General features: G+C 49.7%; 6 protein-coding genes across 6 annotated transcripts; 2 read left to right on the top strand and 4 right to left on the bottom strand.

The window, feature by feature from the left end:
• Nucleotides 1–2,361: 2,361 nt before the first annotated feature.
• On the bottom strand, nt 2,362–3,808 carry VTN00DRAFT_2109 (uncharacterized protein; the record flags this gene model as incomplete). Its single annotated transcript, XM_069428291.1, has 4 exons — nt 2,362–2,655; nt 2,734–3,225; nt 3,284–3,485; nt 3,552–3,808. The coding sequence occupies 4 exons, from the start codon at nt 3,806–3,808 to the stop codon at nt 2,362–2,364; spliced, it is 1,245 nt and encodes a 414-aa protein (XP_069292811.1).
• Nucleotides 3,809–5,227: 1,419 nt separating this feature from the next.
• Nucleotides 5,228–5,509, bottom strand: VTN00DRAFT_2108 (uncharacterized protein; the record flags this gene model as incomplete). The annotated part of the gene is made up of 1 exon (XM_069428290.1): nt 5,228–5,509. One exon carries the CDS (start codon nt 5,507–5,509, stop codon nt 5,228–5,230), a length of 282 nt encoding a protein of 93 aa, XP_069292810.1.
• A 3,616-nt stretch (nt 5,510–9,125) lies between these two features.
• Nucleotides 9,126–10,411, bottom strand: VTN00DRAFT_2107 (uncharacterized protein; the record flags this gene model as incomplete). Its single annotated transcript, XM_069428289.1, has 3 exons — nt 9,126–10,040; nt 10,108–10,131; nt 10,193–10,411. 3 exons carry the CDS (start codon nt 10,409–10,411, stop codon nt 9,126–9,128), a joined length of 1,158 nt encoding a protein of 385 aa, XP_069292809.1.
• A 394-nt stretch (nt 10,412–10,805) lies between these two features.
• VTN00DRAFT_2106 (uncharacterized protein) lies at nt 10,806–11,954 on the bottom strand (the record flags this gene model as incomplete). Its single annotated transcript, XM_069428288.1, has 1 exon — nt 10,806–11,954. The coding sequence occupies one exon, from the start codon at nt 11,952–11,954 to the stop codon at nt 10,806–10,808; it is 1,149 nt and encodes a 382-aa protein (XP_069292808.1).
• Nucleotides 11,955–12,827: 873 nt separating this feature from the next.
• On the top strand, nt 12,828–14,086 carry VTN00DRAFT_2105 (uncharacterized protein; the record flags this gene model as incomplete). Its single annotated transcript, XM_069428287.1, has 2 exons — nt 12,828–13,389; nt 13,458–14,086. 2 exons carry the CDS (start codon nt 12,828–12,830, stop codon nt 14,084–14,086), a joined length of 1,191 nt encoding a protein of 396 aa, XP_069292807.1.
• A 1,268-nt stretch (nt 14,087–15,354) lies between these two features.
• On the top strand, nt 15,355–17,147 carry VTN00DRAFT_2104 (uncharacterized protein; the record flags this gene model as incomplete). The annotated part of the gene is made up of 2 exons (XM_069428286.1): nt 15,355–15,855; nt 15,915–17,147. The coding sequence occupies 2 exons, from the start codon at nt 15,355–15,357 to the stop codon at nt 17,145–17,147; spliced, it is 1,734 nt and encodes a 577-aa protein (XP_069292806.1).
• Nucleotides 17,148–17,367: the final 220 nt, after the last annotated feature.

The following is a 17,367-nucleotide window of genomic DNA, read 5'->3' as shown; positions in this document are numbered from 1 at the left end:
ATTGTCCTCGATTATGGCCCGGTGAACAGGAGCCTTGTGAAGGACACAAGCAATATTATAGACATTAGAAGACTAGATTTAATGAGTCTAATTCTCTTATATGACTTTTTAATCTGCAACAATAATGTCTCATTAATGTATCCGATCAAGCAAAACCTGATTATGTATGGTGCAGATGTAATTGCAGGTGCTGCAGTTCGTCTTTATAGCAAGGAGAGTGACAGATCCATATTCGAGATGGTATATGGTGTGGATGTTACAAAATAGAGGATTTAGGAACACTGCTCTTTTTTACAACAGCCTCATTTATTACTAAATTTAGCAAACAATAGCTAGGAGGACATCATCACTACGCTCAACATGATGGGAAGAATAATATAAGGAGAGAGTTCCATAATGCCTTGACACTAAATTCAAGAAGGTTGTCAGCATAATCAATAAGTGTACAGGCTCTGTTCCCATTTCCTCAGAACCTGCCTTTTAAATTGCCTGTATAAAGTTTCAAATATGGGCCAAAGAGGAAACAAAGAATCAAATGGTGGATGGGGACTTGCTTTATTCTCGACTGCCCACCTAGCGAAAACAAAGATTTTCACTGAAGCTCACCAAAGTATGTACTGTACAATTTCCTCACAGGTCTTATCAAGTACAATAAGCTAACAGCCCTTAGGTGGATCTCCAAACAGAAACAGAAGAGACGAGATGACTCTGTTCTACCATTCTTCACGGGAGATTGTATCCTTAGGCGTTTCTCTTAGATACTGAGTCTGAAACTAGAGAAGACTCCCTAAGCATTTGTACCAAGACTTCAGTGACTCTGAGAATGCTATTCAGTAAAAACGGACCTGTGGATCTTTGGATCTTTGAGGGGAATCGATTACTGGCGTGGAAACAATGAGAGGTTGCTAGCACGGCGGTCATCCAAGATATCGAATGGTTCACTGAGCGGAGTACCAAAACCTAAACGACGAACAAAAAGAACGAACGATATTCGACAAATTGAAGGCTACTGGTGCAGCCAAAACGTACAAATGGGAGGGTATCTTTCGACCAGATTGAGAATCACGCCCACCGGCTCTCACGGTACGAGCTGCTGATTAATGTGCTGAAAAGGAACCACGTCCAAGTCAACATTCTCGTAACTCCGGTGGCTTCAGTAATCCCTAATAAAATACGAGACCATGCAGTCCAGAAGTTAACAGAATTGACATTACAACTATCAAGTATGCAGGGTACCCAGAAGAAACAGATCAGAGGGCAAATGAGTCTCCACAATTCTCCACTACGTATGATACCGCTGCAGGTGGATTACATGTTTCTGCAGTTCTCCTAGCTCGTGGGATCGTTGCCTGTGATCACTTCGATAGCTAGAGCTGGTGCTAGCTATCCTCAGATTTTCATTTCTCTTTTATTCTTCGTATCCCTATCTACTTACAAATCATATTATATATGACAGTTTTACCATCAGTATAAATCTATCGTGACATCTTTACCCTGACGACCATTTTCTTCTCACCTCCAGACAGTCAAGAAGTGGGATTCTAGTAGCTTATAAGATGGTTATCGTTTCACATTACTCAGCATAATTGTTCTGTTTAGGTATAGCAAACTTCTATAATAAACTGAATGCTTAACTAGAATATTATAATCTGATTGTTTACTCTTACCTGACGATGTAAAATTTGTCTTCCTGTTAATATTAATATTGCGATAGTAAGTCCCTATGCCGCTCGACTAGTCTGGCTTATAAAAAGGGCCGTGAGACTACAGGTTAGGTCAGCAGTCGTTTGTAGGTTCCCAGAATGTACATAAGCTTAAATAAGCCATTGCTTTCATTAATCCATAACTTGTGTAAAGTAATTTAATGAACCATAACTGAGATTCGGTCTGCAGCAATAAGAATGCATGGCTGACATGATACCTTCTGGGTGCATTTGAGGAAGGAACTCCGTTACGAAAAATTGACTCGAGATTACCTTTACAGGATAAGTATTGGTATTTCCCTATTATAACATCACTTGCAATAGTAATACAGTTCAAGACCACAAATTGAAGCCATTCAACAAACATCATATCACCTCGACACATAATCGGGTCCCTCAAGAAGACCAGGACACAGCTTTTTGAGACCGGAAACGCCTCAAACACTAGGCAAGAATTGCTTCAAATACCAGTTCAAAAGTTCCCATTATGTTTCTCTCGACCCGTCTTAATCCTGTTCCGTTTGCAAGTTTGAAAGGTTCCGAACTCGTTCGTTTCACAGTTGGCAGCAGAGTCAGGATTGCGGACATGAGAAGCCACGCGATTCCTGCATGAACTCGAGAAGGTGTCTATGTACAGTGCTGCTGCCAGGACATGCATTCAGTGCGCCGTCCTCGCTAACTCTGCCGTACTCTCGCCGCCTCCTGAACCGCTGCGACTCCGAAGACCAGCACTCCCTCCTGGTAAAGGCTGCGGTCTGTTCATTTGGTATGCTCGAGGTATTCTTCGAATGCCAGCGAATATGTCCTGCACCGCAGGCCAAGAGATGGAGAGGTAGATGAGGCTGTTCCAGAAACCCTGCAAGGGCAGGACGAAACCGGACGCGTAGTTCAGACCGAAGTTGTCGTCGTCCGGGCGAGCCAAGGAGTACACGCGATTAACCGTCGAAGGGACCTTTGTGAGAGAGAGAAATACATGTTAGTCAGGACGATCATTGAGCAATATGACATGTATAAAAAAGACATGACAAACCCATGTTACTAGCAGCGCAATGAAGAATAGCATGGCGCACTTGCAATACTTCCAGGCCGCTCTATTTGCCTCAATCGCGGCCGCACGGTGCTGAGCATTCAGGTCTGACTGGTTTCCCAATGCTTTCAACGGAACAGAGTTCTCAGCTTCTCCAGTCTCAATTGTAACCGTGTACGGGTTAAATGGGGACATATGTGCTGCGTGTTGATTTATGTCTTCGGTGCTGTGACTCGGTCGACTGGAATCCTTCTGCAAGTCTGCCGGTTCGCTTGTAATGCAGATCTCCGTCACCTTGGAAGTGCCTTCGAACGGGTTCCCGAAGAAATGGCTAGCGTCAGGCGTGCTGATCTGTTGAAGCTCGCGTCGTTTCTCGAAAATCACCTTGCCAGCACTGATATAAATGGCAAGCGTAATGACGATGATGAACCATACGGGGCCATAGAAAACCGCAATTCGCAGGGCGTCCCATGGCAGCGAGACCCAGCACCACAGCTATGAAAAGTCAATCCAAAAGCTCTGTTTGATACGTCTTTATCCCTGCGACACTTACGATCGCCGAACCATACACCTTTCCCTTTGTCTCAGAATTGATGAAGAAATATGTGACCGCTGGAATGAAGGGCAAGCCATAGCAGATAAGAAGGTATTTCCACTCGAGTTTCCGCAGCTGAGCAGAATCGTACTTGTGGAAGAAGGTCAGGTAGACATTGCACGCCATCGCTAAGGTCCACATAGCATCAGCTGGCATGAACCTGGAAGAAAATCGGATAGTCTGTCAGTATGTTTCAAAGGGAGAAAACGGAGAGCATGCAACTAACCACTGGATGAGGAATCCCTGGAACTGGCACAATGGACTGCCGATGCCATGAAGTATACCAGAACGAGATATCAGAGTCGCAACATTTGCCAGAATATTGCCCCATGATGCATAAAAGACCAGTCGATTGATAGGCTTGCGAAACGATCTGGATGCCAGGAAAGTACCGATAATGGCAGACGTCCCAACGAGAGAAAGCGCAGAGCATGCACGCTCTGTGTCCTCAATGGCTCTCAACTGGCTTTCAGTGAACGACATAATGATTGTCAAAGACTAGAGGTGCTATAGTTCTCTGTCTCTACTGTATGTATGATTTGATATCCAAAGGAGACCAGACAAAACAGAAAGGAGAGTGGTGAGACAAATATAAAGAATTTTGGAGAGGTGCTAACAGCGTGATTTGGTTTCAGAATGATAGACTGGCGGTGTTTTCCTTCAAAGCGTTGTCGTCGTCGCCGGGGAGAACGTGAGAAGGACGTGGCATACAATGGCCTATTCACGCCATAAGGGCTCCGGATACAACTCAAGAGATAAATCCACTGCAGCCTTCTTTTTGCTGAATCTTCTATGTCCGATAGGCACTGTATCTGCAGTGGATTGTGAATGGAGACGGAGTCCTGAACATGGCGAGCATGCAGACAATCACCAAACTGCGGACGACCGCGGACATCAGGCCCAGAAGACAGAGTTTGATTCACAGGGGGAGATGACAGCTTATTAGGTTCTAAGTGTTTCCCGCCGCCACATGAGGGTCGGGAAACGGCTGCAGGTGTCCCTGTCAAGGTTTTGAAGCATGCGACGTTGGTCCCGAACCCCGAATTAGCCGGATCAAGTCTATATGCATTCGACGCCTGCTTTTGGTTTCTATAAACCCCGAAGAAGCCAAGAGAAAACGTGGATCGACAAAGGATAGCAAAACACGGCCCTATTAGCCGCCTGCAAATGGATATGCTGCTACACTTGATCTGGACATTTGACCTAGGACAAGCAGACCATGCCACCACCTCCAGTTAGGGCTATCAGCAACCCAGCCTAGTTCCACTGCAGGTCCTGAATACTACTTTGGCCTTACCGTCTGCCATGATTACCTTGGCGCAGTGCAGAATCCCGAGCCCGGACATGCACCTCGTATATCGGCAGCCGAAATATAAGCCTGCGATATCACGAATATAGCTAGTGGCAACTAGTCGCGGCTTGATGAAACACAGATGCACGGGACGTTGACGACCCCTCGCAACAGGCGGGAGATGCTGACAGGCCATGCGCTAGGAGCATCTACAAGCTCAATCCCCTGGGAGATGCCGCTAAGACTATGCATTTACCGGCGATATCTGCTGTCAGCAAGAAAATTCTACCTAGCGGAGCCATCTTGAATAAGTCAATAGTCAATACGTGTCCCTGTACCGCTGCATATTCCTCTCTATCCGGTTAAGGAATCGAAAACAAGACAGCAAGGCAGCACACTGGTTTCACGACCTACTGCCCTGTAAACAGATATCCAGAGTAACACAACAAGCGAATCGCAAATCAAGCCAGCAAAACAAATACAGTCACAAGAGCCAGCGGAAAGGGGGGTTGACCGCTGCATCGCGGGTTGGGAACGCCCTCCGTACGTCCCCTTGTTTCTGCAACTGTTGCGGGGCTTGCCACTCGATTCTCCAGTCTCCACCATAGAGCTTATCCCCAGGTCTTCTTACACGACTGACGCATAGTAGTGAGCGCCCCGTCTTGAGACCGTCGAACTTTCGCGGGGAGGGATCTGAACTCGCGATATCGTTCCAGGAACAGCGGACTTGGCGGAACGACGGCCCGAGGCTTGTAGTGCACGCTTGCATGTGCGGAGTACGGACGGAGAAGGCTCTCATTGGGCTTCGGCAATTTGTAAGGGTTGACATCTCGCATGGCCTGACGATACACAAGACCGATGAAGGCGGAATCTCCAAGGCGGAATGGCCACATGATCCTGGTTCCAAATTAGGTATATACACCACTAGGTGTCTACTAAATACTCCGCGTTTTCGAAGTGTTCTCTTCAAAGCCACACGGTGTCAAAGCACATTCTCGACCAAGAATCTTAAAGGGGCCCCTGGCATCAAGAATTCCGATGACCCTCCTTGGCGGAAATCGTGCTAAGCGCCGAGACTATGAACTCGAATATTATTGTACCTGGGTATACATACTAAGGTTGTCACAGGAAGAATAGGCATTGAAGGACTCGAAGATCTTATCGTACCTTGAAATAAGCTAAACATCAGTCAGTGCAGGACGCTCTGCATGGAACTCTCATCCGGGGATGAGACGTTATAAGGTTGCCCAAAATTGGGATGTGTGTAACTAGGTAGGTTAACGCGTTATCACTGACTCGCTAGGATACGCGGATACGGTACTCTATACCGTATGGAGTACACGATGACTGTCTACGAAACTCTGTTCCTGGGGCTTGCTTTCAGTCCTCCCGCGCGGCTCAAAAACAAGTATACTACACTGTGGGAGGTAATTGTCTCCCGATGCGGCGCAGTCTGAAGGTGGATTTCCCGAGCCGTCTTTTTGCCCCTTTCTGATATGGTGTTTTGACAGGCATGCGAACAGGTCTTAGCTGGAATCAATAGTGTCCTCGGATCATTGGGCGGATTCTTCTCTTTATGCCCTGTACCGAGGTACATGTACTATTGGAAGTAAACCTGGTAAGATCTAGGTTCTCTTGGTATTGAAGCAATATACTAATTCATATGGAGTACTTGGAGTAAACCCTGCTGTTTCGAGGAATTAGTTGCATAGACTTAACTAATATGCGATGCCTGAATAATGATGACATGAGTTAGCCTGGTCACATCTCCCAGCTAACTCCGTCGGAGGTAGTTAATCAATGTTTCCAAGACTCCAGCTCCGGGATTAGAGCCCGATCGTGCCAAACAAAAAGGGAACGTGGCAGCGCCCGGGGGGATCCATGACTGGCTCAGTAGTAGCTCACTTTCTGCATGGAAAATACTAATCAATTCTGCCAACTAGCTCTGTTACAGAACAGTCAACCTTCTCCTTTCCAATCAATGCCCGTAGACTGGGATGCTTTTCTTGCAGCTTACCGTTCCTAACCGCTATCACCTACAGACGGCAAGGATTCCCCCTGCGAGACTGTAGTGCGACTCTATTATTCGCACGGACGTTGGTTGGTGCGATCAGACCTTGCAGAGTGGTCTGGGGTACGGAGTAGGTCAGAGTCTATACTCTTATCTGCTGTCCGGTAAAGCTTTGTTGGGCTAGCGCCAGGCGTCACTCGGATATTATGGTCGCGCACTACTTATGTATTATTAGGGGACAGTCAACTAGGTAGGACATTAGATACCGGATCATCGTCGTGCATTCTTAATTAAATAGGCAAGTTCTCCCGCAAGCCGATGACCCCATGGAAGTTTTTTCTTTCCTATCCCGCTAAGGATCTTAATACTACCTAAGCGCTCCGTGCATAGATAGGATCAAAGGTTCAATTCAGATAATTCCTAATAGGAAATAGATTCTTCATCTCCAGGCTGTCCAGTACAAGTGTGCAGAGTTGCTTCCTAAGTATGTATATGGAGACTGCCTGATAGTAATCACGTTATCGTCGTAAGCAACAGCCTCTTGAAAATAAACGTGCCAGTCCGCTTCAGGCCTTCAGAGGTATATAATAATAACCCCATGCTAGGCACCTACATCATCATAATCATCATCATCATCAGCGGCTTGAGAAGCTGATCACATTGGCAGTGTTTAAGCAGGAGTATCGGGATAAAAAAATCCGAGCAATTCATATAACTGGCGCTATTTCAGGCTTGTTTATGCAACATCTTCTCATTATTTGTCGGAGACAGGTACACCCAGGTTAGGGGGCTCATCTATGTTTACATAGTATCTTCCCTTCCTACAAGTCAGCCAGGCCTACTTCCTTCCTACTTCCCACAACATCACAATCCATAACTTACAACACATCCTACCAACGCTATTGAATGAACATGGTGACCAGCCAATTAATCAATCAATTAAGCAATGGAACAGAGAGAGCCCCTAAATAAAGTCCTTGCTGAATGAATGAATGATATAGCACCAAGCTTACCTGATGAGAACTGCTAGAGTTTAGTCACCTAGTATACTCCAGTTATTCCAGATAAGGGGTATCGTGCCATATCGGCACTAATCTCTATGGTTAGCGCAGGTACTGACTGTACTGTAGTTCTCAAGATTGGTAAGTCTGGGTATTTTACCTTGCTATCATCAGGAGAGGGAGATAGACCCAGTTCAGCGGGTATGTGTTCACCAATTCTATTCTATTCTACAAGGCACTTTGTCTGACATGGAAGATATTTAGATGAACGCAAATAATTATTATAGATTCCACAAGCCAAGAGGTTTATTTATTCTAGATCATATCTTAAAGTGAGCATAATAAGATACCTAGGGAGCTTCTCGGACAGGACAGGACAGGACATCAAGTCCAATGCCCCATGCTATGTGTACAGTACGAAACGTGGCTGGCGTGTATGGTTAACATACATTAAGGTGTCTTCGAACATACATCATTTTTCGTGTTGTAGGTGCTATGTATATGTACTTATATCAAGCTTGTGCGTGCTATGCATCATTTCCCAGAAAGCTTTACTGTACAGTACGTAGGAAAAGCCAGGAACCTTGCACATGGACAAGAGCAGTATGTACATCAGCTGCTCCTTGGGCAACACGTAAGCTGACGTGTATACATGAGCGGGACACATTTTGGGGAAAGGGGGGGAGGGGGTTCTATCAAAATGCAAGAAGCAAATCAGCCAGCGAGTTCGTTAGAACAGCTTCATATCTATGCAGTATTTGTGGTTCTATGAGGATAAGGAGGACTCCAACAATGATTAGGGTGATGAACAGTAGGCCTACCAACCAGTCAGACAGCTTTTAACTGTCGAGGAAGGACCACATGTATTGTTGACGGGGAAGTGAGACGAGGACAAGGGCCAAACTGGAATAGCATCTCTGATATGCCGTACATACTGCGTGCACATCATCCTGGAATAAAGGAAATGCATATGGAATAAATATTTGGGTAAGGATTGTGGCTGGGATGGGCCCTTTGACTTTCTGCTGTTGGGCGCTGTTTCGAACTTCCGACTCTATATAGAAAATAACGCCTTGGGGTTCCAATACCGGGCCGGGGTAGCCTTACCTGGCAGAGAGAAGCTCAAACATGCGCTGCGATCCCCAATAAGGATAATTTGTGGAATTCAAGATAGAGCGCGCAATGCTTTTTGTCTGGCTGTCTGTTATTTGTGCCTGCTGGAGTTTCTACCCGATGGTGCACACGGGAACAGGCCGCAATGCGGTTAAAAGCAAATTGGTCGAATCGTATGCTAGACCAAGACCAAAACCTTCTATTGCAACATTATGCTCACATTGAAGCTAACAGCATGGACATAAAAGAAAAAGGGAAATACATAAGCCGTGAAAATCGACATCCTCTTCGGGTATAAACGCCACGCTCTCATCAGTCGCCCTCGTCCTTGGGTCTGAAAAGCCTAGTCAGTCATTTCATTCATGTCCTCTGAAATTACTGTCTTTAATAGCCTTGTTGAGGTGGGACCATCCCGCCGTACCCTCCAGCCATCTGCTGCTGTTGTTGCTGCTGCATGTGTGCCTGCTGCGCTTGCAGCTGCGGAAGATCCTGGAACCACGGGTGCCGCAGCGCTTCAGCCGCGCTGATACGCATTTCCGGTCGCAACTGAAGCATCCGGTTAAGGAGGTCCAGGCCGAGTTGGTCGATCTGCGGGAGAATGAGCCGTAAGTCCTGCGTAGCATACACGTGGAAGTTGGGCTTGTATTCGGGGAACTGGGAAATGCCGGGCCAGGAACGTTCCGATGGAGTTCCCATTAACCGGAAGATCTTCTGCAGTTGGTCTTCGTTTGTCGTCCCTGGGAAGAGAGGTCGTCCCGTGTACATCTCTGCCATGATACATCCAGCAGACCAGATGTCGATGCTGGTGTTGTAGGTCCTGCTACCCAGGAGGACGTCGGGCGCGCGATACCACAGGGTGACGACCTCGTTCGAGAACGTGTTAACGGGGATACCGAAGGCCCTGGCAAGACCAAAATCGCCGAGCTTGAGCTGGCCCTTCTTGTTGATGAGGAGATTCTGCGGCTTGAGGTCTCTGTGGAGAACGCGGTTCTCGTGGCAGAAGGCGATGCCGCGAAGCAGCTGGTGCATGAACGACTTGATCGTGACATAGTCCAGCTGCCCGCGGTCACCTTTGGTGTCCATGTACCGCTTCAAGTCCTTGTCCATGTACTCGAAGACGAGCATCAGCTTGTTCTCCGTGTGGATGACATCGTAGAGGGAGACGATGCTCTCGTGCTTCAGCTCCTTCATCAGCGAAATCTCGCGTATGGCCGTCGACGGCGTACCCTCCTCCGAGTCAAGGTGGATCTCCTTCAGGGCCACCAGCTCGCCGGTCTGGCGATTCCGACCTTTGAAGACCTGTAACGCTTTGTATCAGCGAAAGGGGAGTGGTCAGAGGGACGTAGGTTGAAGGTGCTCGACGTACGGTTGCATAGGTACCTTCTCCGAGCTGCAGACCACCTGTTAGTGAGCGGGACACGATGCAGGACCAGGGCGAAAGAACCACGTACCTTTTCCAGCTGCTGGAACGAGCTCGGCTGCTGCGTCTTATCCATCGTCCGCGATGCCGTCCTGTCGTGGGAGGCTGGGGGAGAAGGCGGGGTGTTTGTGCGCTGGTTGAAGAGGAACGAGGATGGAGCGACGAGGGCGGAGGCAATCTCCAGGCGGGCAGAGGCGCTGTCGAGGTGCGACAAAGGGCTCTTGGATGTCTTAAAGCTCCGATTGTCCATGTCCGACCTGGATACAGCCTGCTCAGCCAGCTGGAGCCCCGCGCCTTGGATGGCGCTACTGGAGTAAATCACTGAAGGATTATCCACCGGCGCGCCTACGACACGGCTGCGAAAATAGCCACGGCGTCTAGCCGTCTTCCAATAGTGGCAGCGGAACCGATCGCGACGACCACCGTCTCGCAGCGGCCCTTACATACCAGCAAGGAAGAACAGTCTATTTCGACATCCGCGGCCTAGACCACGGCTTCTTATCGTCCCTGCGGCGATAAGCACCGTCGATCATGTTCACCCTGGCGGATCACGCTGCTTGCAACTTCTATATATAAAGGTACACCATACACATTGCTCTATTAGGTACATATCTAGGTATCTATATTCTGTGCTGCACACATTATTATCTACTGATCGGATCCAGCCGCGAGGCCACTTCGGGCAGGACTAGCTCCGACTTCTGGTTGCATCGGACATGGTTCGTTACATTCCTGTCCTTGTGCAGGTCCTGGAAGATGAGCGCCTCGTTGCGTACGCCCCCCACATTGAGTATCCCGATGGGCATACCTCTCTTGTACGCTCTTTCAACCAGTCTCCATGCAGAGAATGTTGCCAGACTGCTACCAACCACCAGCAGCCTACCAGCATCATCAATCGCCTCTTCCGCAGCTGTCTTGACATCCGGATCGATGTTTTCTCCAAACATAACGACCGCAGGCTTAAGGATCCCGGCATTGGAGACAGGTGACCACGCACCATCGCTCTCAACCTCTACCCTGGACCTGGTGCCGTCTGCAAGCAACGGCGGCTGTTCCAGACAGTGTGGGCAAGCGGGGTATCTGAACATGGAATAGGGAGCTTGCGCGAGATCGACATCTCCGTCAGGGTTGACCTTGAACCCTCTGCGCCGCTGTTCCTCCGGGTTTTTCGTTTCCAGAGCCCCCGATTCAACAATTTCAGCCAAGAACTCAGCCCACGCCGGATTGAGGTTCTCCAACGACTTTTGGAAGTTTTCCCGTGGTAGCTGCCTCCGACAACTGACGCAAACCACAGCCCTGAGGTAGCCGTGAAGTTCAAGCGTAGGCAGCTCGGGATGGGCAATGGAATGAAAGGAATCAACGTTTTGCGTCACGACAGAGCTGATATAGCCCTTCGTCCCCAGATCCTTGATCGCCCAGTGCGTTGTGTTCGGTTTGGCCTTCACCAGACCGGGCCATCCGACGAAGCTGCGGGCCCAATATCTCTTGCGCGCCTCGTGCCGGGTCAAAAATTCATGGAAGTAAGTAGGCCTGTACGACTTGTTCCTGGTGTAGGTCCCATTCTCTCCCCGGTAATCTGATAGCCCCGATGCTACCGATATTCCAGCGCCGGTAAGGAGGACTGTCTGTGAATTTCTGCCAACATCGATTCCTCTGAGGAGAGGAGAGGGGGGAGCTGAGAAGAACGCCAGAAGAGCATCAATTGCTCCTGAAACTGTGTCTGCATTTGGGGGAACAATGAACCCTGGGGGCAGAGGACCCCTGAAAGGGATCCTGATCGAGGGCGTCGTCATGGAAAAGGCATCGTCACTTCAGATCGTAGACAACAATGACGGAGGAGCTGGCCAAGAAGAGCGTTTCGTTTCCAATAAGCGAGACAGTCCGCTGTGGTATATCATAACAGGCCGGTGGTGCAGGAACAGGACAGGGACAATCGAGGTATGCGCCGCAGTGCTTTGTGTATTGCGACGGCTGCTGTTGGCTGCGGGCGGTCTCCTCAGCGGCCGTGGGGCATGCCGGCTTCAGGTACTGGAGGATTCCCGTTGCAACACAGAAGCCCTGGGGGTTAGTAATTTGGAGACGGTGGTTTGATCGCGGAGAAAGCAGTGCTCTCATCCGAGATGGACGTAAAAGAGCAGCATTGCTTGGCTGCGGTCTGCTGGCCGCCGAGGCTCCGAAGTCAGCGCACGTCGGGCGGACGTGGTCCAGCGGTCTCTGTCTGGTTCAGCAGGACTGCAGCAGAGAGCAGACATTCACCAGGTTCAGGGCTGGTTCGACCTGCATAACAACACCTCTGCCTCCGGCTCTGGCGATGGGCGCCAGCACCTGTTGCACGATCCTAAAGAACACTCTGTCCTCATCGGTCTCTACAGCCCCTGATTGCTCCTGTGTCCGGTTCCCAGCGGTGTGTCGCCTTGATGCCGCTGACGCAGCCCCTGCGGTGCAGGCGTCGTGTACAGCCCGCCCTCCGCTGCCTCATCCTCTTTAAGCAGCTCTCCAGCATCCCCGGTCCTCGCGGGCCAGCCCAGCGGCGTGTCTTTCGAACGTCTGTTGTCTCGCATGCTCACTGCCACAATCGTTCAGATCATAAAGTCCTACAAGCTCTCCCGCTCCCTCCCTCCAATGTTCCTACTCGCTCTTCACGTCCGTTGACAGTCATTCCAGTCATGGCGACACAAACAAGAGGTCACGCGGGCCACGGCCATGGCCACCATCATCACCACCACCATGATAATGTCTACTTGACCTCCCAGAATAAGAATGACGCGGGGGTGCGGATCACTCGCATTGGTCTGTTTGTCAACCTGGCAATGGCAATCGGGAAATTCATCGGAGGCTACATCTTCCATTCCCAGGCCCTGGTGGCAGATGCATACCACGCGCTTACAGATCTGGTCTCCGACTTTATGACGCTGGGAACAGTTTCATGGTCTCTCAAGCCTCCGTCGGAAAGGTTCCCCAACGGCTATGGCAAGGTGGAGAGCATCGGTGCGCTAGGAGTTAGCAGCCTGCTGCTCTGCGGCGGTGTGTTTATGGGTCTCAATGCATCGGAGGTTCTTCTCACCCAGTTCTTTCCTGAGGCAGCTGAGACCCTTGCACACTCGGGGCTCCTGGGGCATGGTCACTCGCATGGACACAGCCATGGTGTTGAAGCTCTGGGACCCAACATCAATGCAGCATGGCTTGCAGGAGGATCAATTATCGTCAAAGAATGGCTTTACCGTGCTAGTTAGTCCCCCCTTAGTTCCTCGCGCTCGCGATCTCCAGACTAATTCCTGTCATTTTTCTGTTTGCAGCTATGAACGTGGCAAATGAACGCAAGTCCTCGGTCTTGGCTTCAAACGCGGTTCACCATCGCATTGACTCTCTTACCAGCTTCGTTGCGCTGCTGACGATCGGTGGCGCTCACATAATCACGGACGCTTCCTGGTTGGATCCGGTCGGTGGGCTGGTGATTTCTCTCATGGTCATCAAAGCGGGTTGGAGCAATACAGCGACTTCTCTCATGGAGCTAGCGGATACTACAGTGGATGACGAAATCAAGGAATCCGTGCGTAAGGCAGCTTCCAAAGTGCTCACTGAAGCTTCAAGCAGCCAGGAAGTCGAAATTCGAGATGTTCAGGGTATGAAATCTGGCCAGAACTATCTCATGGAGGTCGAATTGGCAGTGCCAGGTTCCTGGTCTGTCAGTCGCTCTCGCCAGGTTGAAGAAACCGTGCGAGAAGCCATTGGATCCCGTGTTCGGGGTGTGAAGCGCGTAAAGATACGGTTCGTTCCTCACGAGGAGAAAGATGTCGACTTTACAGAAGAGTTCATCCCGCCGGATGTGACCTCGCGAGTGAGCCCTGAACCCAAATACTGTGATGAAGCAAATCATAATCATGATGACCATTCTCATGAGAATGGCGTGCATAAGAGGCGTTGAGGCATCTTGTTTTATTTGCATCTCTTTTTCTATTTGCATAGGGAGCTCAATTTCGGGGTTTCGTCAGAGAATACACATGGCATCTGCTTTCTCTACCGCTCACATCCTATACCACGATACCCTTGAATGAAAATTGAATATCTCCCGCATCATTAATGCAGGGAGATGGACGGGCCGAAGGCTAGAAGCAGGAGTTTCTGGCAGCTTGCTGCTACTGACGTGACGGCCCATTGATTCAACAAGTCCAAGGTTGTGGAGATTCTTGCCCGCAGCCAAATATTTGCGAGGATATATTTATTCTTTGTTCCCATGGGAAAGGTTGTACATTCTGGAACCGTGGCGCGATTATCCGGTCCTATTGAAAAGAGTATCTATCTACCATGAACTTTTCGAGGGGTCTTTGTATTAGTGACAAACCGGATATTTGATTTTCAAAAGGATGTGAACAAAACAGGAGCAAATACATTTTTCCATTCAAATGAGGGAGATTCTGCGTTGTGTGTATGCTGTACATTTTTTGAGTCTCGGTTTGACAATATTTAAACTCAATGAGGGCAAGGCTTTGAATATGAAGCTATACTTGTGTGTTTTCTAACCATTTGTTTCATAATAAGACAACTTAACATAAAGTGCATACACTTCGAATATCATGCGGTGCACAGATGCGGTAGTACCTAGTAGAGGGAGCACTGTTGCGGCCGGCGAAACTTTCCCATCTTCCGGCTAAATTCAGTATATAGTGGGGCACGATGTCTGGGCCTCCATCCCACCTGACATCACCGGAGGACAAGGTCCTGTACATCTCGCAGCACAGTCCGCAAGGATCGCCGCCCCTGCAGGGTGCGTTCTGGCCTTGGTCCTCGAAAATTTGCATCATTGCCGGTTCATGGTTCGTGTGGTTTCCAAACACGTGGCGCTAGCTACGGTAGCTATTAATATTTTTTGTTGTTCTCATCCACCTTTCGCGCTTGTGGCCGCAAACGGGAGGGAGCTCTGTACTCCGTTAGTAGTCTTCAAGTTTTGCCGACCATAAACACGGAGGATAAATTGAGCGTCATTGTCAGATGCCAGAAAGCGCTGGTTACGCCATCTGCTCTCTGGAACAAAAAGTATTTTAGCCAGTCAATCGCATTGTTTATTTATTATTCTTATTTCTTCGTGTTATATTTAGCGTTCTAGATTCCCTTGCAGTCTCTCTCTCTCCCCTCCCCTCTTTCGATCCACCACTTCCCTCCATTGCGGAATTACACGGCCGCAACGACACGATAATGGCGCCCCAAGGCCCACTGTACATCGGTTTCGATCTCTCGACGCAACAGCTCAAGGGCCTGGTCGTCACCTCCGAGCTGAAAGTCGTCCACATCGCCAAGTTCGACTTCGATGCCGACTCGCGCGGGTTCAACATCAAAAAGGGCGTGCAAACCAATGAGGCGGAACATGAGGTATTTGCACCCGTCGCCATGTGGCTGCAGGCGCTGGACGGTGTGCTGGGCATGCTGAAGGAGCAGGGGCTGGATTTTAGTCGCGTCAAGGGTGTCAGCGGCGCCGGACAGCAGCACGGCAGTGTCTACTGGAGCGGAGACGCAGAGAGATTGCTCAAGAGTCTGGATAAGGAGAAGACGTTGGAGGAGCAGCTGCAGGGGGCATTCTCCCACCCGTACAGTCCCAATTGGCAGGATTCGAGTACGCAGGCCGAATGTGATGAGTTTGAATCGTTTCTGGGGAACCCGGAGGAGCTGGCTCAAGTGACGGGAAGCAAGGCTCATCATGTGGGACGCGATTCCTATATTTGTTGACATCGTACTGACAGTATCATTTACTATTGTAGAGATTCACGGGCCCCCAGATCCTCCGATTCCAAAGGAAATACCCAGAGGCGTATAAGAAGACATCGAGGATCTCATTGGTGTCTTCATTCCTGGCCTCTCTCTTCCTCGGCCGTATAGCGCCGCTCGATATTTCAGATGTCTGCGGGATGAATCTGTGGAATATCCAGAATGGAACCTACGATGAACGTCTACTAAAGCTGTGTGCCGGCGAATTTGGTGTTGCGGACCTGCAAAGGAAGCTAGGAGATGTACCACCGGATGGAGGACTCCATCTGGGTAAGGTCGACAGGTACTTCGTCGAGCGGTATGGCTTCAGTCCCGACTGTACGGTCATTCCCTCGACTGGAGACAACCCGGCGACCATTCTCGCCCTGCCTCTGAGACCGTGGGATGCGATGGTCTCCCTAGGCACCTCGACTACCTTCCTCATGTCGACTCCGCAGTATAAGCCCGACCCGTCCACTCACTTCTTCAACCACCCGACCACGTCTGGATTGTACATGTTTATGCTCTGCTACAAGAATGGAGGCCTTGCTCGTGAGCAGGTCCGTGATGCGATTGATAAGACACTGGGCAAGGAGAATCCCGCAACCCCGTGGGCGAACTTTGATAAGGTCATGCTGCAGACGCCAGCAATGGGCCAGAGGACTGAATGGGATCCTATGAAGATGGGCCTCTTCTTCCCGAGGCCGGAGATCGTGCCGAATTTGCGCGCTGGGCAGTGGCGGTTCAACTACAACCCTAATGACCAGACGTTGAAGGAAACTACTGAAGGCTGGCATCAGCCCCTAGACGAGGCGCGCGCGATCGTCGAGAGCCAGATGCTTTCTCTCCGTCTGCGGTCGCGCGGACTGACTCAGAGCCCCGCAGAAGGTATCCCGCCCCAGCCCAAGAGGGTGTATCTCGTGGGTGGAGGCTCGAGAAACAAGGCGATCGCCAAGGTTGCAGGAGAAATCCTTGGCGGCGTCGACGGCGTGTACAAGCTGGATGTTGGGGAGAATGCCTGCGCCTTGGGTGCTGCCTACAAGGCGGTTTGGGCCATCGAGCGCAAGCCGGGCCAGACCTTTGAGGACCTGATCAGCCAGCGGTGGAATGAGGACGAGTTTATCGAGAAGATCGCGGATGGCTACCAGAAGGACGTCTTCGAGAAGTACGGCAAGGCAGTGGAGGGGTTCGAGAAGATGGAGAAGCAGGTTCTGGAGCAGGAAGCGGCATGCAGGGGGAAAGCATAATTAAGCATTCATTCCATGAGATAACGCAGCTATAATAGATCTCTTTCTTTTCTTTTTCATATTCCGGAGATATGTCTTTTTGGAAACCGGATTCTGTACATGCGGAGTATATTAGTGCGGTGATAGGCATGATTTAGCCGGATCTCATATTAGAAAACGCAATTTCTAGGCATTGTCTCTCATATGGATTTCAGGGAGACTAGTCCTGATGCAAAGACAG

Source organism: Thermoascus crustaceus (assembly GCF_041956765.1).
Source record: "Thermoascus crustaceus strain CBS 181.67 unplaced genomic scaffold VTN00scaffold_1, whole genome shotgun sequence".
NCBI classification, from domain to species: domain Eukaryota; kingdom Fungi; phylum Ascomycota; class Eurotiomycetes; order Eurotiales; family Thermoascaceae; genus Thermoascus; species Thermoascus crustaceus.
Note: the sequence above shows the minus strand (reverse complement) of the source record. Positions and strands in the feature narration are given on the sequence as shown.